The following is a 16,649-nucleotide window of genomic DNA, read 5'->3' on the forward strand; positions in this document are numbered from 1 at the left end:
ATAAACTAAAAAGTACCCTAGAAATTCGGTGCTCTTTCAATTAAGAGGACATCACCTCTAGACAAACACACATGTTCAGTGATCACCAGAACTTATTTATTCCCAGCCCTGAAGATGTCACTGTAGGTATCGGTGATGAAATATACACAGCATACAGTATTTCTGTATTTGTCATTTTGTAAACACTAGTTGAATGAATGTTTCCTCTCCAAAGAGAAAATGGCACAACAGAGTCAAAATGTGATTTGTTTGTTTTATTTTCCTATCTCAGTTTCAGTAAAAGGTTCAGCGAACTGATTAACACATATCAAAAGCTATCTCCCACCCATATACAGTATACACTGTTTCCACTTTTTCTTTTCCCCTGAACAAGGTGGTACCATCTTTGTTCAAACCAAATTACAAATGAAGAGATACTATAAAAGAGAATAAAACGGTGGTGTGTGCGTGTGTGTGGGTGTGGTCTTTTTATTCTCAGACAGTAAAATGTATACCCACCACAAGGGGAAAAGCACTGAGGAAACATTTGTACTAAGCAGTTAGTACCATTAGAGTACCTCTCCAAACAGCAAATTTGGAACAATTAGCCATTACTGTAAAGGAAGTTCCTAGTCTTTCATTTTTCTGCCATCACATTGCTACACTGGAATATAAACCCTCTTCAGAGTGCAAATATAAAAATGATCAAAGTCAGGGTTTTATGGCAATCTTAGCTAAAGTATTTTTTTATTTCCTTTTTTTCTTTTTTTTTTTGCGGTACACGGGCCTCTCACTGTTGTGGCCTCTTCCGTTGCGGAGCACAGGCTCCAGACGCGCAGGCTCAGCGGCCATGGCTCACGGGCCCAGCCGCTCCGCGGCATGTGGGATCTTCCCGGACCGGGGCACGAACCCGTGTCCCCTGCATCGGCAGGCGGACTCTCAACCACTGCGCCACCAGGGAAGCCCTAAAGTATATTCTTGATAAAATATATTCTATTTTAATATACATGCTATAAAAGTACACTAAAAACGTCAACCTTTAGAGTGTTGTTAAAATTAAGAATTTACTTTTTTACATATAGAATAATATACATCCAACTCTAAATGTATTTGAGGATAGCTATTACTGTGACCCCAAATATTTCTAGCTTCATATTTTGTTTACCATAATATTGATTTTATAATACGCATTCAGTAATGTGCTCATAATTCTGTTTTGCAGTGCCTCACTCATCACTTTAAAGAAAAATGCAGAGGGAACTGCATATCTCCAAGTTCTTACGGTGCAATTCACCATGTTTTCAACATAAGTTCCTATTACAAAATTTTAATTTTATTTTTTAAATTTTGGTAAGTAAATTCTTTTATGATCTACATTTGGAGCTTTTAATGCAGCAAGTAAAAATGAGCAATGTTGAAAATTAACTTAAAGGTAGCCTGATTTTAAAAATAATCACTTCCTTCTGTAATAATACCTCCAATGCCAATTCTAAATTTTTATGGAATAGTGTGAAATAATGCTGACTGCACACATCCAGTGGCGATGAATTGACTGAGTGCATGCCACGCCAAGAAATGAGACTCTTGGGACTGACTTTAACTATATCCACCATAATCCTGTAGTACACATGATGAGGCTGCTAGTTATAGATGACATCTGTGGAACCCAGGCATATCTGCAATTTTTTTTTTTGAGTAATAGAACAGAAATATAAAAGAATTAAAATTTGTTTCTGATTTAAACAAAAATATTTACTCTTTTCATAGCAAAACATTCTTTAAAATATATCTATTTTTCCTCTGAACATTTAGCCAAGGAGCACTAGGCAATTTTTGAAGGTTTCAGTGCTGACTGTACAATAGAATAAATACAGCTGTAGAGAGCACACAGCAACAATAGCTTATTTACATCCACTGAGAAGAAATTTATTCTCATCTGGTTACAGTGTCCAGTCCCCCAAAGGAAAGGTTTGGCATTCGTGTGCTTTTTGTTCTTGGTGGGAATCACTTCTGCTTGATTTTCATTGTTGAAAGAAAAAAAAAAAATCAGCTGATGGCCTCAGATTTTCTGACATGATGTGAAAGAAGAATGTGATAAAAATTAGCTGCTACCATGGAGTTAGTCTGGGAATGGGTTTCCAGGCAGATCTCGCTTCTTCCCAGGTGAGGGTCCAGTGGGCTTCACGGGAACCAAGAGGTAGGTGCCTAGGACCCAGGTGTGCTGAGCCGCATCCAGGGACGGGTCACTCTGGCTCAGCTGAGCACCCCCTTCTCTGCCTCATTCACCACCCCTACTCACTACCCTATGTACTGATGCTCGTGGCTACAGAACTTATGGAAACCAGTTCACAGGGAAACAAAAGTGGAGAACTCAACCAAGAGGTGGGCTATGCATGTGTCATCATCCAGTGCTGCCTCCTGAGCTACTGTCTGTTGTGATCATGGGTGGAGGATGGGAACATATGTTCTTCATAGCAGAATTCTCCTGTGTTTCTCTTGAAAGTTTTTGAGAAGGTTATGTTTTTCCAGACAATTCGATCAAAGTAGAGTCTGATGTCTGCTCTTTCTGGCAAACCAATAATGGTAGAAATTTCAGCCTCTCTCTTGAATTTCAAACTCACCTAAAAGTGGAATGTTTTTCGCTGGCAAATGATTACTTACTTCTTTGAAAAGTGGACAGTCTTTCTTTTTTGGATCCAACTCAGCCCTTCAGAAAATACTTCAGACTGAAAGAGGAGGAAGTAGAGGAGAACTAACTTCCTATCGTGCCTTACATAAAACATTTTGCTGAAATGAAGAGCCACTCCGACTACAAAAGTAAATATTTGTGCAAAGGGCACTTTGCCAGGTGCAATCTCAAGACAGCCTCAATTTACTCATAGTGTTGTGACTCTTTAAAACACAAGTCTTTTAAGTGATGAAACCTAGCAAGTAATGGGAAGGAAGTTAACATCAGAAAATACACTTAGAAAAAGTACAGGATATTTTGCCTGGCATTTGCTACTTATTTCATAACTTAGATCAAGTAAGTGTTAAATATTCACAGTAATTTCAGAGAAGAAACATTCATGTCTGTAAAACTTCAATCTATTGCATTTTCGACACTTTTCTGTACAATTACAAAATGTCATCGGTGCTTTCCTGTAGAATTCTTTACTGTCAGTCCTTCCCTCTCCAGATCCAGTTATACCTTCAAGGTGGGCTGTAGGATTCCCTTCTCAATGAGATGAGTCTTCAGCGTTTTGTATATATTTAACTGCTGTTCTGGTTGAAGCACCAACAACTGCTGTAGCACTTTGCTGGGATTTGGACCCCTGATAACAGAGCAGAAAAGACAAAGTTCACACTATTATTTTAAGAGAGCTAAAGGAAGCATATACTTGTAATTTAAAATAAACCATGCATTTAAGTGCAGAGGATCAATCTTTACAGAATCGGAACAGCTCTTGATCAGAGCCCACTTTAATGCCCAACGTTAGTGTCAAAGGGAGAAAAAAAAAACCCTAGAACTATCTGCATTGAGAGGCATACAGTCTAGATGTGGGAAGAATGTGCAAACACAGAAGACAGGAACACGAGGCAATTTAGGGAGTGCAGATCTAAGTTCCACAAAAATCTGCGAAAAGGCAAATCCTGAGATTGGACAAGACACGGAAACCATTCTGTAAAAAAAAGGACCATTCCTGATGAGGATAAACCAAAAGAGAACATGAAGACATAATTTAAGTCTTTAGCTTCAAAGAAATGTCAGACAGGGAAGGTACCCTGTTGAAGAAATACCATCGGGGAACACTTCCCGAGCCCAGCCCTGAAGCCCCCACCTGGGATCTACAATGGGAACAACAGCCTTTTTTCAAAGAAGGTCTTAGGTAAACCCCAATATAGGAAACAAAATAAAAGCGGATCTCCTTTAGCAGGTGGAGAGCCCTGCCCGTCTTGCCCAGCATCCCCACTGGGGAGGAAATAAGCCCAGGCAGTGTTAAGTAAAGTATCCACTGGGCAGTGACACTGCTCTCCAACAGGTATCATACCAGCCTGTGCAGGGGCCTCTCCCTGGGCGGCTCCTTCTGGGGAAGCTCCTCCAACATCCCCATGCCAGCCCTTCTCTCTGCACCTTCTGATGGTGCACTCTGGGTCAGAAAAGACCCCAACCAGGATTCCCACCCTCCAGAGACACCATGACAGTAAGGGGATTGCAATTTCCTACCTTTGCACACTAGAACTCAACCCATTTATAAGCTGGAGATCACTTGTGTTTCTGCACTTACACTGCTAAAGTGCTATTTTGTTAAATTCAGAATGAACCTAATTCAGACTGTGATGTAGATGTATTGTTCTTTGCAATTTCTACAATCCACTTGAATAGGAAAAGCAGAGTGGGCTTACTTTTTGTGGAGAGGGATTAGGGAAATCCAATGAGAAAAAGCAAGATGGAGAATGGCACAGAATTCTGAGAAAGACATCTACATGGGTAATTAAATTTATGACTTATTGCACAATAGCACGGATTAGCTGTCCCATGGGTCACCTTTGTACACGTGGCTCAACTCATTTGCCAGAAACTGAAGCCATATGTCTCTCGCAGCTACAGTCTACTCAAGTCAGGACACAACTTGCCTTACGTTTCTTCAAAAGATTCAGCAACTTCCTAACATAAACCCAGAGTAGGGCCCACAGAGAAAAGGAATGCTATTCTAGCAACTTCAGCTAAATGCAAAATTGTCAGCAGGGGCTTCCAGCTAGTTGCACACTGGCTCTAGCACTGTATTTCTAATCGTCTAAATGTGTACTTTCAAATGGAGGACAACATGGCTCAGCACAACTTTTCCCTACTGAGAGAACAGCAGATCAAAAAAAAAAAAAAAAGTATGAGTTAATGCTCTAAAAGCTGCCATCTTCTGCAGATAAAGAGTTCTAAGGATTTAAAGCCACTAATTACTAATACTCAAATATATCAGTAAATAAATCATATGCAAATGGATTAAATACTCCAATTAAAAAGACAAAGATTGTCAGCTGGGTTATAAAAAAAAGAAAATCCTTGTGAGAAGAAAAGAGTGAAACACACTTTAAATATAAGGAAAAAGGCACACAAAAAATAAAAGGATAGACAAAGAAATATTATGCAAACACAATTAAGAAGAAGGCTGATGTAGCTATACTTATATTCAACAAAATAAGCTTTAAACAAGTAGTATATAAAGATGGGCATTATAGAATGATACTAAGAGTGATTCAACAGTGAGACACGAGTTCTAAATGTGTGGACACCTAATACAACCTCAACGTATATAAAGCAAAAACTGGGAGATTCTGACAAAGCTCTCTTCGTAACTGATACAGAACAAGCAGATGGAAAAACAAACCAAAAAATTCAGTACAGAAGATTTAGCTAAACTTCACCCAGTTGACTTACAACACTAATCCTGAAACTGCACAATGCATATTTGATTCATGTGTACATACAATGTATATCTGAGTAGACAATGTGCCTGGGCACAAAGGAAGTCATGACAAATATTAATACTGAAGTAATAAAGAGTATGTTTTCTGACCACAGTGGAATTAAAGCAAAAATCAAAAAAGGAAGGAGAATGAGAAAATCTCCATTTCTTTGGAAGCAAATCAATATACTTCTAATATACTTCTAAATAATCCCATGTCAAAGAAGATATAGAACTGGAAATCAGAAAATATTTGTATCTGAAAAATGAAACTACACATATAACATGTGGGATGAGAATACTTGAAAGTACTTAAAAAGAGCACTCAAAAAGCAGTAGTTAAGAGGAAATATATAATGTTAGATAAATATATTACACAAGAAAGCTGAAAATCAGTAATCTAAGCTTTATCTCAAGAAGCTTGAGAAGGAACAGAAAATTGAACCTAAAGAAAGATAAAGGATGCAAAACCAGAAATATAGATCAATGGAACAGGATAGAAAGCCCAGAAGTAAACCCACACACCTATGGTCAATTAATCTGTGACAAAGGAGGCAAGAATATACAATGGAGAAAAGACAGTCTCTTCAATAAGTGGTGCTGGGAAAACTGGAAAGCTACATGTAAAAGAATGAAATTAGAACATTCTCTAACACTATACATACACAAAAATAAACTCAAAATGGATCAAAGACCTAAATATAAGGCCGAACACTATAAAACTCTGAGCGGAAAACATAGGGAGAACACTCTTTGACATAAATTGCAGCAGTATCTTTTGGGATCCACCTCCTAGAGTAATGAAAATAAAAACAAAAATAAATAAACAAATGAGACCTAATTAAACTTAAAAGCTTTTCCACAGAAAAAGGAAACCACAAACAAAACGAAAAGACATCCCACAGAATGGGAGAAAATATTTGCAAATGAAGAGACTAACAAGGGATTAATCTCCAAAATATACAAACAACTCATGCAGCTCTATGTCAAAAAAACACAACCCAGTCAAAAAATGGGCAGAAGATCTAAATAGACATTTCTCCAAAGAAGACATACAGATGGCCAAGAAGCACATGGAAAGATGCTCAACATCATTAATTATCAGAGAAATGCAAATCAAAACTACAGTGAGGTACAGCCAGAAAAAGGAACAAAACTGGGTCATTTGTAGAGACGTGGATGGATCTAGAGACTGTCATACAGAGTGAAGTAAGTCAGAAAGAGAAAAGCAAATACCGTATATTAATGCATATATGTGGAACCTAGAAAAATGGTACAGATGAACCGGTTTGCAGGGCAGAAACAGAGACACAGATGTAGAGAACAAACGTATGGACACCAAGGGGGGAAACTGGTGGGGTGGTGGTGGTGGTGGTGCGATGAATGGAGTGATTGGGATTGACATGTATACACTAATATGTATAAAATGGATAACTAATAAGAACCTACTGTATAAAAAAATAAAATTAAAAAATTAAAAAACTACAATGAAGTATCACCTCACACCAGTCAGAATGCCCATCATCAAGAAGTCCACAAACAATAAATGCTAAAGAGGGTGTGGAGAAAAGGGAACCCTCCTACACTGTTGGTGGGAATGTAAATTGGTAAACCCACTGTGGAGAACACTACAGAGGTTCCTTAAAAAATTAAAAATAGAACTACCATATGATCCAGCAATCCAACTCCTGGGCATATATTCAGAGAAAACCATAATTCAAAAAGATACATGCAACCCCAATATTCACTGCAGCACTATGGTACAATAGCCAAGACATGGAAGTAACCTACATGTTCATTGACAGAGGAGTAGATAAAGAAGATGTACATATATACAATGGAATATTACTCAGCCATAAAAAAGAACAAAATAATGCCATTTGCAGCAACACGGATGGACCTAGAGATTATCATACTAAGTAAAGTAAGTGAAGTAAGTCAGACAAGGACAAATACCATATGATATCACTCATATATGGAATCTAATTTTTACAAATGAACTTATTTACAAAACAGAAACAGACTCACAGATTTCGAAAACAAACTTATGGTTACCAAAGGCGAAACATGGCGGGGGGGGCCGATAAATTAGGAGCTTGTGATTAACATACACACACTACTATATATAAAATAGATAACCAACAAGGACCTACTGTATAGCACAGGGAACTCTACTCAATATTCTATAATAACCTATATGGGTAAATAGTCTGAAAAAGAATGAATATTTGTAAAACTGAATCACTTTGCTCTACACCTGAAACTAGCACAGCATTGTAAATCAGCTATACGGCAATACAGTTTTTAAAAAAGATAAAGGAATGAAAGATGAGAGTAGACATCAATGAAATAGAAAACAAATACACAACAGAGAAAGGTGAAGTCAGAATTTGATTCTTTGAAAAGATTAATGAAATAGATAAACTCCTAACAAGACGGCTCAAGGAAAATAAAAGTTAATACAAAAATGCTCACACTACTATGGGTATATATTTAAAATGCATATTTAGAGACCTATAAATATGAGTTTCAATCCACATAACTCTAAAGGAAATACAGGTTTTCTAGGCTCAGACACCAGTAGAGGCCATGGCATATAAAGTAAACATGTGGTTGATGTGGTTAGCTTTCACACCTCAAACTGGCATTTCAGGGCAGATCCAAAACATTAAAGTTAAGTAATGAGAATAAAGCACCCCATATAAAACAGCAACACCCTCCACCTACCCCTCCCCGCCTCTCCACCCCCCACCCCCACCACATACACACCCATAATCCTGCGGACTGCTCTGTTTTTCTCCATGGCTCTTATAACCACCAGACAAGCTACATTTGTTTGTTCTCCACTTCTGCCCCTTCTCCCTCCAACTCCCCAGGAAGAAAATAAGCCCTGAGGACAGGAACTTGGTTTGTTTTGTTCTCTGCTATATCCATGCCCAGAACATGCCCCAACACATAACAGGCACTCAAGCAATAACTGGTGGACTGGATGAATCATTATGTCCTCCTCCTTTTTAAGTAACTCTTAGGGTTCACTGTCACCACAATGTCCACAGTTGAGAAATTAAATCTCCTGCTGTTCCAAATCTAGTACCATTCACCCACTCTAACTGAATCTTAACTCAGCCCTATTAGACTATGACATATACTATTTTTTTAACTTGTTCAAATGTAAGGGAAATAATTATAATTTAATCATACTGCCCAAGGCTACAGTGTGACACGGTTCCAGGAGCCACCGTTCCCTTCGCTATTATAGATTACCAATGACAAAAAAAGTAACGAATTCAAACTAATGCCTATCGAAATGAGAACTCCAAGAAATCATCTAATAAAACATTTTTTAAAAATCTAGAAGTACCTTATAAAACTTGTGATGTACACATGCACAAAAGTTGCCATCAAATACTGACAATCAAATCTGTCCATTATCCCTCCATGTCCAGGAATGGTGTTTGCAAAATCCTTCAGAAAAAAACAAACATATTAGTAACTTTTCAAAAAAATCACCTGCTCTAAAATTCCTACCTGTAAATGTCTCCTTGACATCATGGACTTGAAGGAAAATACTTTACTATTGGATTTTCCCACTAAATACAAACTTATTAGAACATGTCCAACAGATTAAAACTGCATGTTGGAATATGTGCCTATGTTAGAATGACTATTGAATTGACACACAGCTTTCAAATAACACTAATTAAATATTAATTAAATCTAGCACTAACTTTTTTTAGTTAATAAAACTTTTTCTAAATCAAAAATGCTATCAGCTATTACTAATCTAATCTTATAGCTGGCTCTTCTGTTTAATCAGAAACTATTTGGGGAGCTATTTTAGTGTTGTTGACAGATATACAACTGGTTCTAGCTCATGTTTATCCTAATGGTTCTTACTCTGAAATAAATATTTTACTACTGTGATAAATATTTTTTTTTTATGTGTTGGGGTAAAAAGGAAATCAAAATAGATAGTTCATTTGGGACATGTTAGTCCATTAAATGGCCAAATTAAGGGAATGGTTAGTAAGCCTCTGCAGATTGACCCTGTATAGATCCATCTACACGTGTCAGGGCCCAGGAAATGTAAATGACTAATTGTCCTCGTTTACTCAAGCAGCCTAAAAACCTCTAAAATGCAACAGCGATTCTACCTTCATTTCAGACATGAAAAGAAACCTCACCATTCACCAAGAAACCTTGGATTGGAGACCATTAAAGACCATTCTAAACATAACATTTCTCTGTTTAAAACAACTGTTGAAAAACTCTTTGGTTAATTTTTGCCAACACATTTCCTTCCTTCTCTTCCCTACTAACCCAAGCACAATAGAGCCGTGGTAACTCCATCCCACTTTGCTGTTTGCAGCCTTTACAGGCTTCTCGTCTTGCATAGCTATTGCTACGATTCTTTGTGGATGTGTATTATCTCCCCTAGTCGGTGGTGAGCATCATGAGAACAGGGACAACATCTTGTACACTTTTGCATATTGCATTCCACCTAAGGTAGTATCTTCCCCATTGCAAGTGCTCGCTGAGTTCGCATATTTATTTCTCTGGCCTCTGGGATCTGGCCACCACTCTCTGTAGTCTGACCACCTACTCCCTACCATGGCCACAGTGTTCCTCTTCCCCTTCCAGCAGCTGATCTCCTCTACTCCTTTGCACTTGCTGGAACTCCCTTCCTTCAATTTCTCTGCAGGACTCATTCTCTTCCTTTCCTGGTATCCCTGCTTAAACGCCACCTCCTCAGAGAAGCTTGCCCTGAGCACCCCACCTTCAGTAGACACTCTCTAACTCCCAATGGCACACATTCAGTCTTAACTTAGTGAAGCCATGTGAGGAGAGTTGAGATAATAGGCCAAATATATCTCACTTTACGAGAATTTAAGGTAAACAAAACATAGGGCTAATTTTAAGTATCTGGAACAGGGATCAGCAACTATGTCCCACAGACCAATTCCAGCCCGCTTCCTGTTTCTTGTAAGTAAAGTTTTATTAGAACCCAGCCACACTCACTCATTGATGTATTGTCCATGGGGCTCTCACACTATGGTGGAAGACTTCAGAACTGAGTAGTTTGCGATATTGCTGCTATTAGCGTATGATTTGGCCCTTTACAGAAAGAGTTTGCTGACCCCTGGTCCAGCAGAATGGAGAGTTACATATCCAAAGGCACTCTTGCACTTCCCTTCACTTGAGACTGTGACAGGACACTAAACTTAGACAATTCATAGCTGGATTCTTGGATGAACACTTGAAGGACCAAGATTCTGTGTCTGTCCCAGCATCAAGTGACACATGCCATTTCTAGAAAAAAGGGTGATATACCACTTTAAAATGTATTAACACGGCATGACCAAAACCTAACAAGAAAGAATATATACTCTGTGAGGCTGACACAAATAGGGTGGAAAAGTTTTTGCCCAGGGGCTTAATGCGGGAGACCAAAAGAGAACCAAATTCCAACTATATTACATTCTCTAATTATATTCTGTAACACTGTAACAAAGAATCTAAAACACACACCTTGATTTTGAAAGCTCTTTTGAATCCGCTGGCAAAGAATCCTCCGAATGGGCCAATCAAAGATGCAAATGTGGAAAGAGCAATGCTGTGTATCTGGAAAGGATACAAGCTTATTGTTTCCTAAAGAGGGAAGAAAAAGGAGAGGGGTTGGGGCTAACTGCATGAAAAATGTATTCGAGCATGCCACCTAAACTCAGAGCCATTATATATAAACACTAAGTCAAAGCACATGCCATATTTTTGTTAATTTCACAAACTTTCAAGATCATAGGAAAAAATAAATGTGTAAGCTCTCGTTACCACTCTGCTTATTCAGCCAGCACTCCCTATTCCCTATGTAAGCGTACTGAAAGCGCCTGGTGTGCTAAAATCTGATAGGCTACTTTTCTAATTTGTCTAGAAACTTCTACATCACTTGGGTCATAGGCTTACCAAGAATCAGTTAATTTCTGACATTGTTTTTTACCAGTAGCACTTTGTTTTTGTAATTATATAATGTATTTTGTACTTGTATTTTATTTCACTTTAATTTTATATGACAAATGATGGGAAAGTTGGTCTTTCTCTTAAAATTAAGTTAAATGCTGTGGAAACACCTGAAAATAAAATGCTTTATTTTCTACCAAAATTAACATCAGCAAGACAATTATGAAAAGTTGAGAAGAATTCTGCAGCCAAATTATTTTGTAAATTCTTAGTTCTTATTCCACTTTAAATAAACTGAAACTACAAATTGTAGAGAGTGCATAATGGGTGTGGTTTAAGAAAGATCACTAAGAACTCCAATCTTTGGACCTGTTCGCAAAGGAACGGCCTTGCCCCAATCAAAGATTAGCAGTATCAAAGAGTTTTACAGCAGATAATAGATGGCTTGGACACTGAAAAAATTCTTGGAATCAATGTATTGAGCCCTCAAGTAGAGAAATAATTTGTTGGTTAACCTTCTTCTTAAAAAGTAACTTTAGTTAAAAGTTAAATATTTCAGGGAATTCCCTGGAGGTCCAATGATTAGGACTTGGTGCTTTCACTGCCAGAGCCCAGGGTTCAATTCCTGGTCAGGGAACTAAGATCCCGCAAGCTGTGTAGCACGGCCAAATAAATAAATAAATAATAAATGTTTCAGATGCATTCATGTGTACACACACACAATTATTTGATTCCCCACTTTAACCAACCACCCACTAGTCCTGGTAGCATAGATCAGCAGGGATCTACTGGACAGCATGTCAACATCCTTCAAGGTTACCTTTAAATGGCAGCAGTGTTTTTGGAAGGGAAAGTGATTTTTAGAAACAGCAGCTTTCTGTACTAGTAAAAGTCCCCTAAAAATCAAGTAATTTTTGAGCTGGTGAATTTTAATTAAGTTTTAAATTGAGTCAATTTATACCAGTTACATGTGAAACTCATTATAACTCATTTGATTTGTAGAAATCTAAGAGACATTTAAAAATGTTTTCAAGATAAATTACCACCAGTATTCAAACCATTAGGCAAGTAAGTTTCTAACAGACAACTGGTTTGTGACAGTAATATTCACTTTATATACAAAAAAGGGAAATCACAAGGGGATAGAATATATGATTGATGTCAAGCAGACAGTGATCTGTATTACAGAGTTAAAAATTCTGCAGAAATCCATCTCTTGCAATAAATGAAGCTTAATTTTTGGGAGGGAGGATCCCCACCATGTTTATCTTACCCGTCTCAACAATGCCTTCAAAAAGGGAGGAAGTGAATAACTCTGAAGCTGGAAAAGTTCTGAGGGTTCACATTCTGTAACGAAGGAGTTTACATCACTTCGGTATTCCACTGGGCAGACAAAGTACTGGTATTTGGATAACACGTAAGCGGCCTAAATAGCAAAGCAAGCGTTTGTAAAACATTGCATGAAAATATATGTATGTGTATGTGTGTGTGTGTGTGTGTGTGCGTGTGTGTATATATATAAAATTTTTTAAACGTATATATGTTATGTGTCAGAAAGGCCAGAAACAGAATGCCAAATTTTCCTCGCATTCACATCCTGCCATGTATTTTCAAAGTTAACTGACCATAACTGATGGAATAAAAAACTTTAAAAAGCCATTAGAAAACAAAACTTTTTGGAAATCCGTATGATTATAATCTCAGTATAGGGAAAGAGGGAAGGGGAAAGTTAGAAAAAGAAGCCGATTTGAACATTTAGACAAGAATTATAGCAAGGTTTTACTTTTTTTAAGAACACATTTAATGTCAGCAGAAGCTAACAATTATAAAGGTATGGGAGAGTACAGGACTAAAGTTTCTTGCATAAAGGTTATATTAATTTCATCAATTAAAAAAATAAACAGTGATTCAAAATTACTAAGAAAACAGCACAGGTGAAAAACACCATTGTTCTTAACCAATCCAGACAATGTTGACTAAATTATTCTTTCCCTGGACACATCACTGCAATTTTTAAAACTAGCTGTCCTCAGCCATGGAAGAAGATACATAAAAACAAAATATCTTATTACAAATTTAAATTGCTATACAATAGTTCATTTTCTTTCTTTTACAGACATTCACACCATTATACTGCTCAAAAATGGTTGATAGAAGTGCAAATATGACACTAGAAATGGATATAAGTTGATTTTGCTTCCAAACAACCAGTTTCCTCAAAATTACTTATTAAAAAATATATAAGCTCCCTCCTCCTTATTTCATCATGCATTACATTCTTATAGGATAGCTCTTTATTTTCTTCCAATGATATGGCTGTTCTTGTAGTATTTCTAAATTGTCTTTAATGATACTAGATTCTTGTAGTAGTATTTAACTTAATAATCCCTTCTTCGTAATGTATAATCATTGGACAGGACCAGATCCCTTTTCATTATTCTGTTCATCAGTTATTACCTCATTGATATTCTAACAAATAAACACTGGAATAATTTTTTTAATTCTATCGCAATTTTCATTGAGAATGAACTACACTGATAAACAGGAATTATGGTGGTTTTCCCCTCCAGCCTGGCCCATTTCCATTTATTCGTATATTTGCTCCCTCTCAAAGCTCCATGTTGTTATTAGTCACTCTATATTTGGCTATAGAATATATTCTAGAACTGTTAGGGACAAGACTCTTAAAAAATTAAACTTCCTGACAGTAATTTTTTTTGGTATATTTATCTTATATCCAGCCATTTTTCTGTACCTTTTTTGATTTCTCACAAGACACCTTTGAATAAAAACATAAATTCCATAACTGTACACTAATTTTTAAAACATTAACAATATCCATTATTCATAGCTAAAAGTAAACATCAATTATTTTTAACAAGCTTTTTCTGTAAACTGGACTCACAGCAGTAAGCACCCACTAGGCCAAGCAGCTGGCACGTGTTAAAGAGACAGAACTCTTCAATATCATTTGCATTCTCTGCTTTTATTCAAAGCCACCACCCGTCCCAGCACCTGTGCACCCACAAGGCAGAACAGCTGTTAGAAACTACCAAAACACAACGGCAGGTCTCAAGCCTAGCTTTATATGAGAATCAGCTGAGGGAGTTAATTGACCTGGAAGAGGGCTGGGACATAGGTGTTGTGTAAGCTCCCCAGGTGGTTCTGTTATGAGGCCAGGATGAGAGTTACTGGGCTATAGAATGCAGGCATACCTCATTTTATTGCACTCACTTTATTGTGCTTCACAGGTACTGTGTTTTTCACAAATTGAAGGTCTATGGCAACCCTGCCTCAAACAAGTCTAATGGCACCATTCTTCCAACTGCAAGACTTCAGTGGAGGAAGTAACTACAGATGTGGTAAAATAGCAAAAGAATTAGAAGTGGAGCCTGAAGAGGGGAATGAATTGCTGCAATCTCATTATAAAACGTTCACGGATGAGGAATTACTTATGAATGAGTAAACAAAGTGGTTTCTTGAGATGAACTCTATTCCTGGTGAAGATGCTGTGAAGACTTGAAATGACAACAAAGGATTTAGAATATTACATAAACGTAGTTGGTAAAGCAGTTGCAGAGTTTGAGAGGGTTGACTCCAATTCTGAAAGAAGTTCTACTGAGCAGGGTAAAGTGCTATCAAACAGCCTTGCATGCTACAGAGAAATCCTTCATGAAAGAAGAGACGATCGATGTGGCAGACCTCCTTGCTGTCTTATTCAAGAGACTGCCTCAGCCACCCACCTTCAGCAACCACCACCCTGATCAGTCAGCAGCATCAACATCTGGGCAAGACCCCCCGCCAGCAAAAAGATTATGACTCAACGAAGGCACAGATGATACTTAGCATTTTTTAGCCATAAAGTATTTAAAATTAAGGCATATACACTGTTTTTTTTAGACTTAATCTAGTACACACTTAATAGACTACAGTATAATGTAACTGTAACTTTTATATGCATTGGGAAACCAAAACATTCACGTGACTTGCGTTATAGCAATACTCGCTTTATTGTGGTGGCCTGGAACTGAAGCTGCAATATCTCTGAGGTATGCCTGTGGATTCCGTCTAGTGGGCTTCAGTTAATACATTATTAGCATTTTCTGATTTAATTCTTTTAGGTTCAGAATAGACTAATAAACTTGCTACCACTTTTCAAAATATAAATAAAATAAAAATCCTAGTGAAACTCACAATGAATCCAAAGATGACTGTGGAAAAGAAACCGCCAATGAATCCTTCCCAAGTCTTTTTAGGAGACAACTGAAAAAGGCCAAATAGAATTAGAAAGAGTTACTGCACTCACAAAACACACAGATACATATGTTCAATAAATTCCCATAATACCTTGTACCTCTCTCCTTCTTTTTTTCATATTGGAAAGGCTTTGCAACCCTTTTTCCTTCAGTCCATGATGGTGATTTATTTGTGCAAATCTCTCTAGTAGAGTCGAACACATATTAGGCCTTCAGACATCCTACATACTGTGAATATGTTTGTTTCTGTAAATAGCCTCAATTTGCTTTTTTCACTCAAAGGACTATAAACTCTATGCTGAAATAATTGTCCCATAATGTTCATGCTTATATAAACCCCCAGAATAATGTAATAAGGATGAGACATATTCATTCATTCTAAGTATACACGGTCTGTGTTGACCTACTACTGATCAAAAATAGAATGAGTATAACAAAACATGGATTCTGCAGCACCCCAGATTTTCATATATTCCCAAATGCCAAGCTTACAACAGTCCTCTTTCTGAAATGGCAAAAAGCTCCACAGCCCTAGGTACAGTATTTGCCTCACAAGTATGCACATATCCTCCCTCCTTTAGTCACTATATATGTCTTTCTCCATGAAGAAACATATTGGGCTTCTGAGAATACTGTTTGTTTCAAATTCCGGCTATTGTTTATTAGTCCATGGAGCATTCAGGGAGAGAAATCTGGAGGAAAGTCTAGAACTTGGTGAAGCAGGGGCAGGAGAAAAAGATTTAGGAGTAGACAGTGCTAACTGGCTGAGGTGCTCTGTAAGATAAGGACTCAGTACAGGGCTATGATCGTCAGGAGATCACTGACGGCCTCTGTGATGTTCCTTTCAATGGATCAATGGGAACAGAAGCCAAATAAATATCGGAGGGAAGTTTCTGAGATAGAAATGGGTGATATGCTAAACTACATGAGCGCTTGTCCTGAAGTTTATAAAGTACCAAGGCTTTCTTGACCAATCTGACAACAATTCCGCCATAGAGAAGTGACTGATATACAA

General features: G+C 37.5%; 1 protein-coding gene across 5 annotated transcripts in view; it reads right to left on the bottom strand.

Annotated features, from left to right (window-relative positions):
* Positions 1-251: 251 nt before the first annotated feature.
* Positions 252-16,649, bottom strand: part of CDS1 (CDP-diacylglycerol synthase 1) — a 69,198-nt gene continuing 52,800 nt past the window's right edge. For 4 of the 5 annotated variants that reach the window (XM_004285429.3, XM_033416020.2, XM_049709113.1 and 1 more), the window contains 5 exons: positions 15,573-15,641; positions 12,652-12,804; positions 10,953-11,072; positions 8,785-8,888; positions 252-3,293 (listed from right to left, as the gene is read on the bottom strand). In XM_004285429.3, coding sequence (XP_004285477.1) covers positions 3,164-3,293; positions 8,785-8,888; positions 10,953-11,072; positions 12,652-12,804; positions 15,573-15,641 — 576 coding nt within the window. In that variant the 3' untranslated portion in view covers positions 252-3,163. The remainder of the gene's footprint in view (positions 3,294-8,784; positions 8,889-10,952; positions 11,073-12,651; positions 12,805-15,572; positions 15,642-16,649) is intronic. The other variant, XM_049709115.1, reaches the window with a different exon arrangement.

This window comes from Orcinus orca, chromosome 4 (genome assembly GCF_937001465.1).
Source record: "Orcinus orca chromosome 4, mOrcOrc1.1, whole genome shotgun sequence".
Lineage (NCBI taxonomy): Eukaryota > Metazoa > Chordata > Mammalia > Artiodactyla > Delphinidae > Orcinus > Orcinus orca.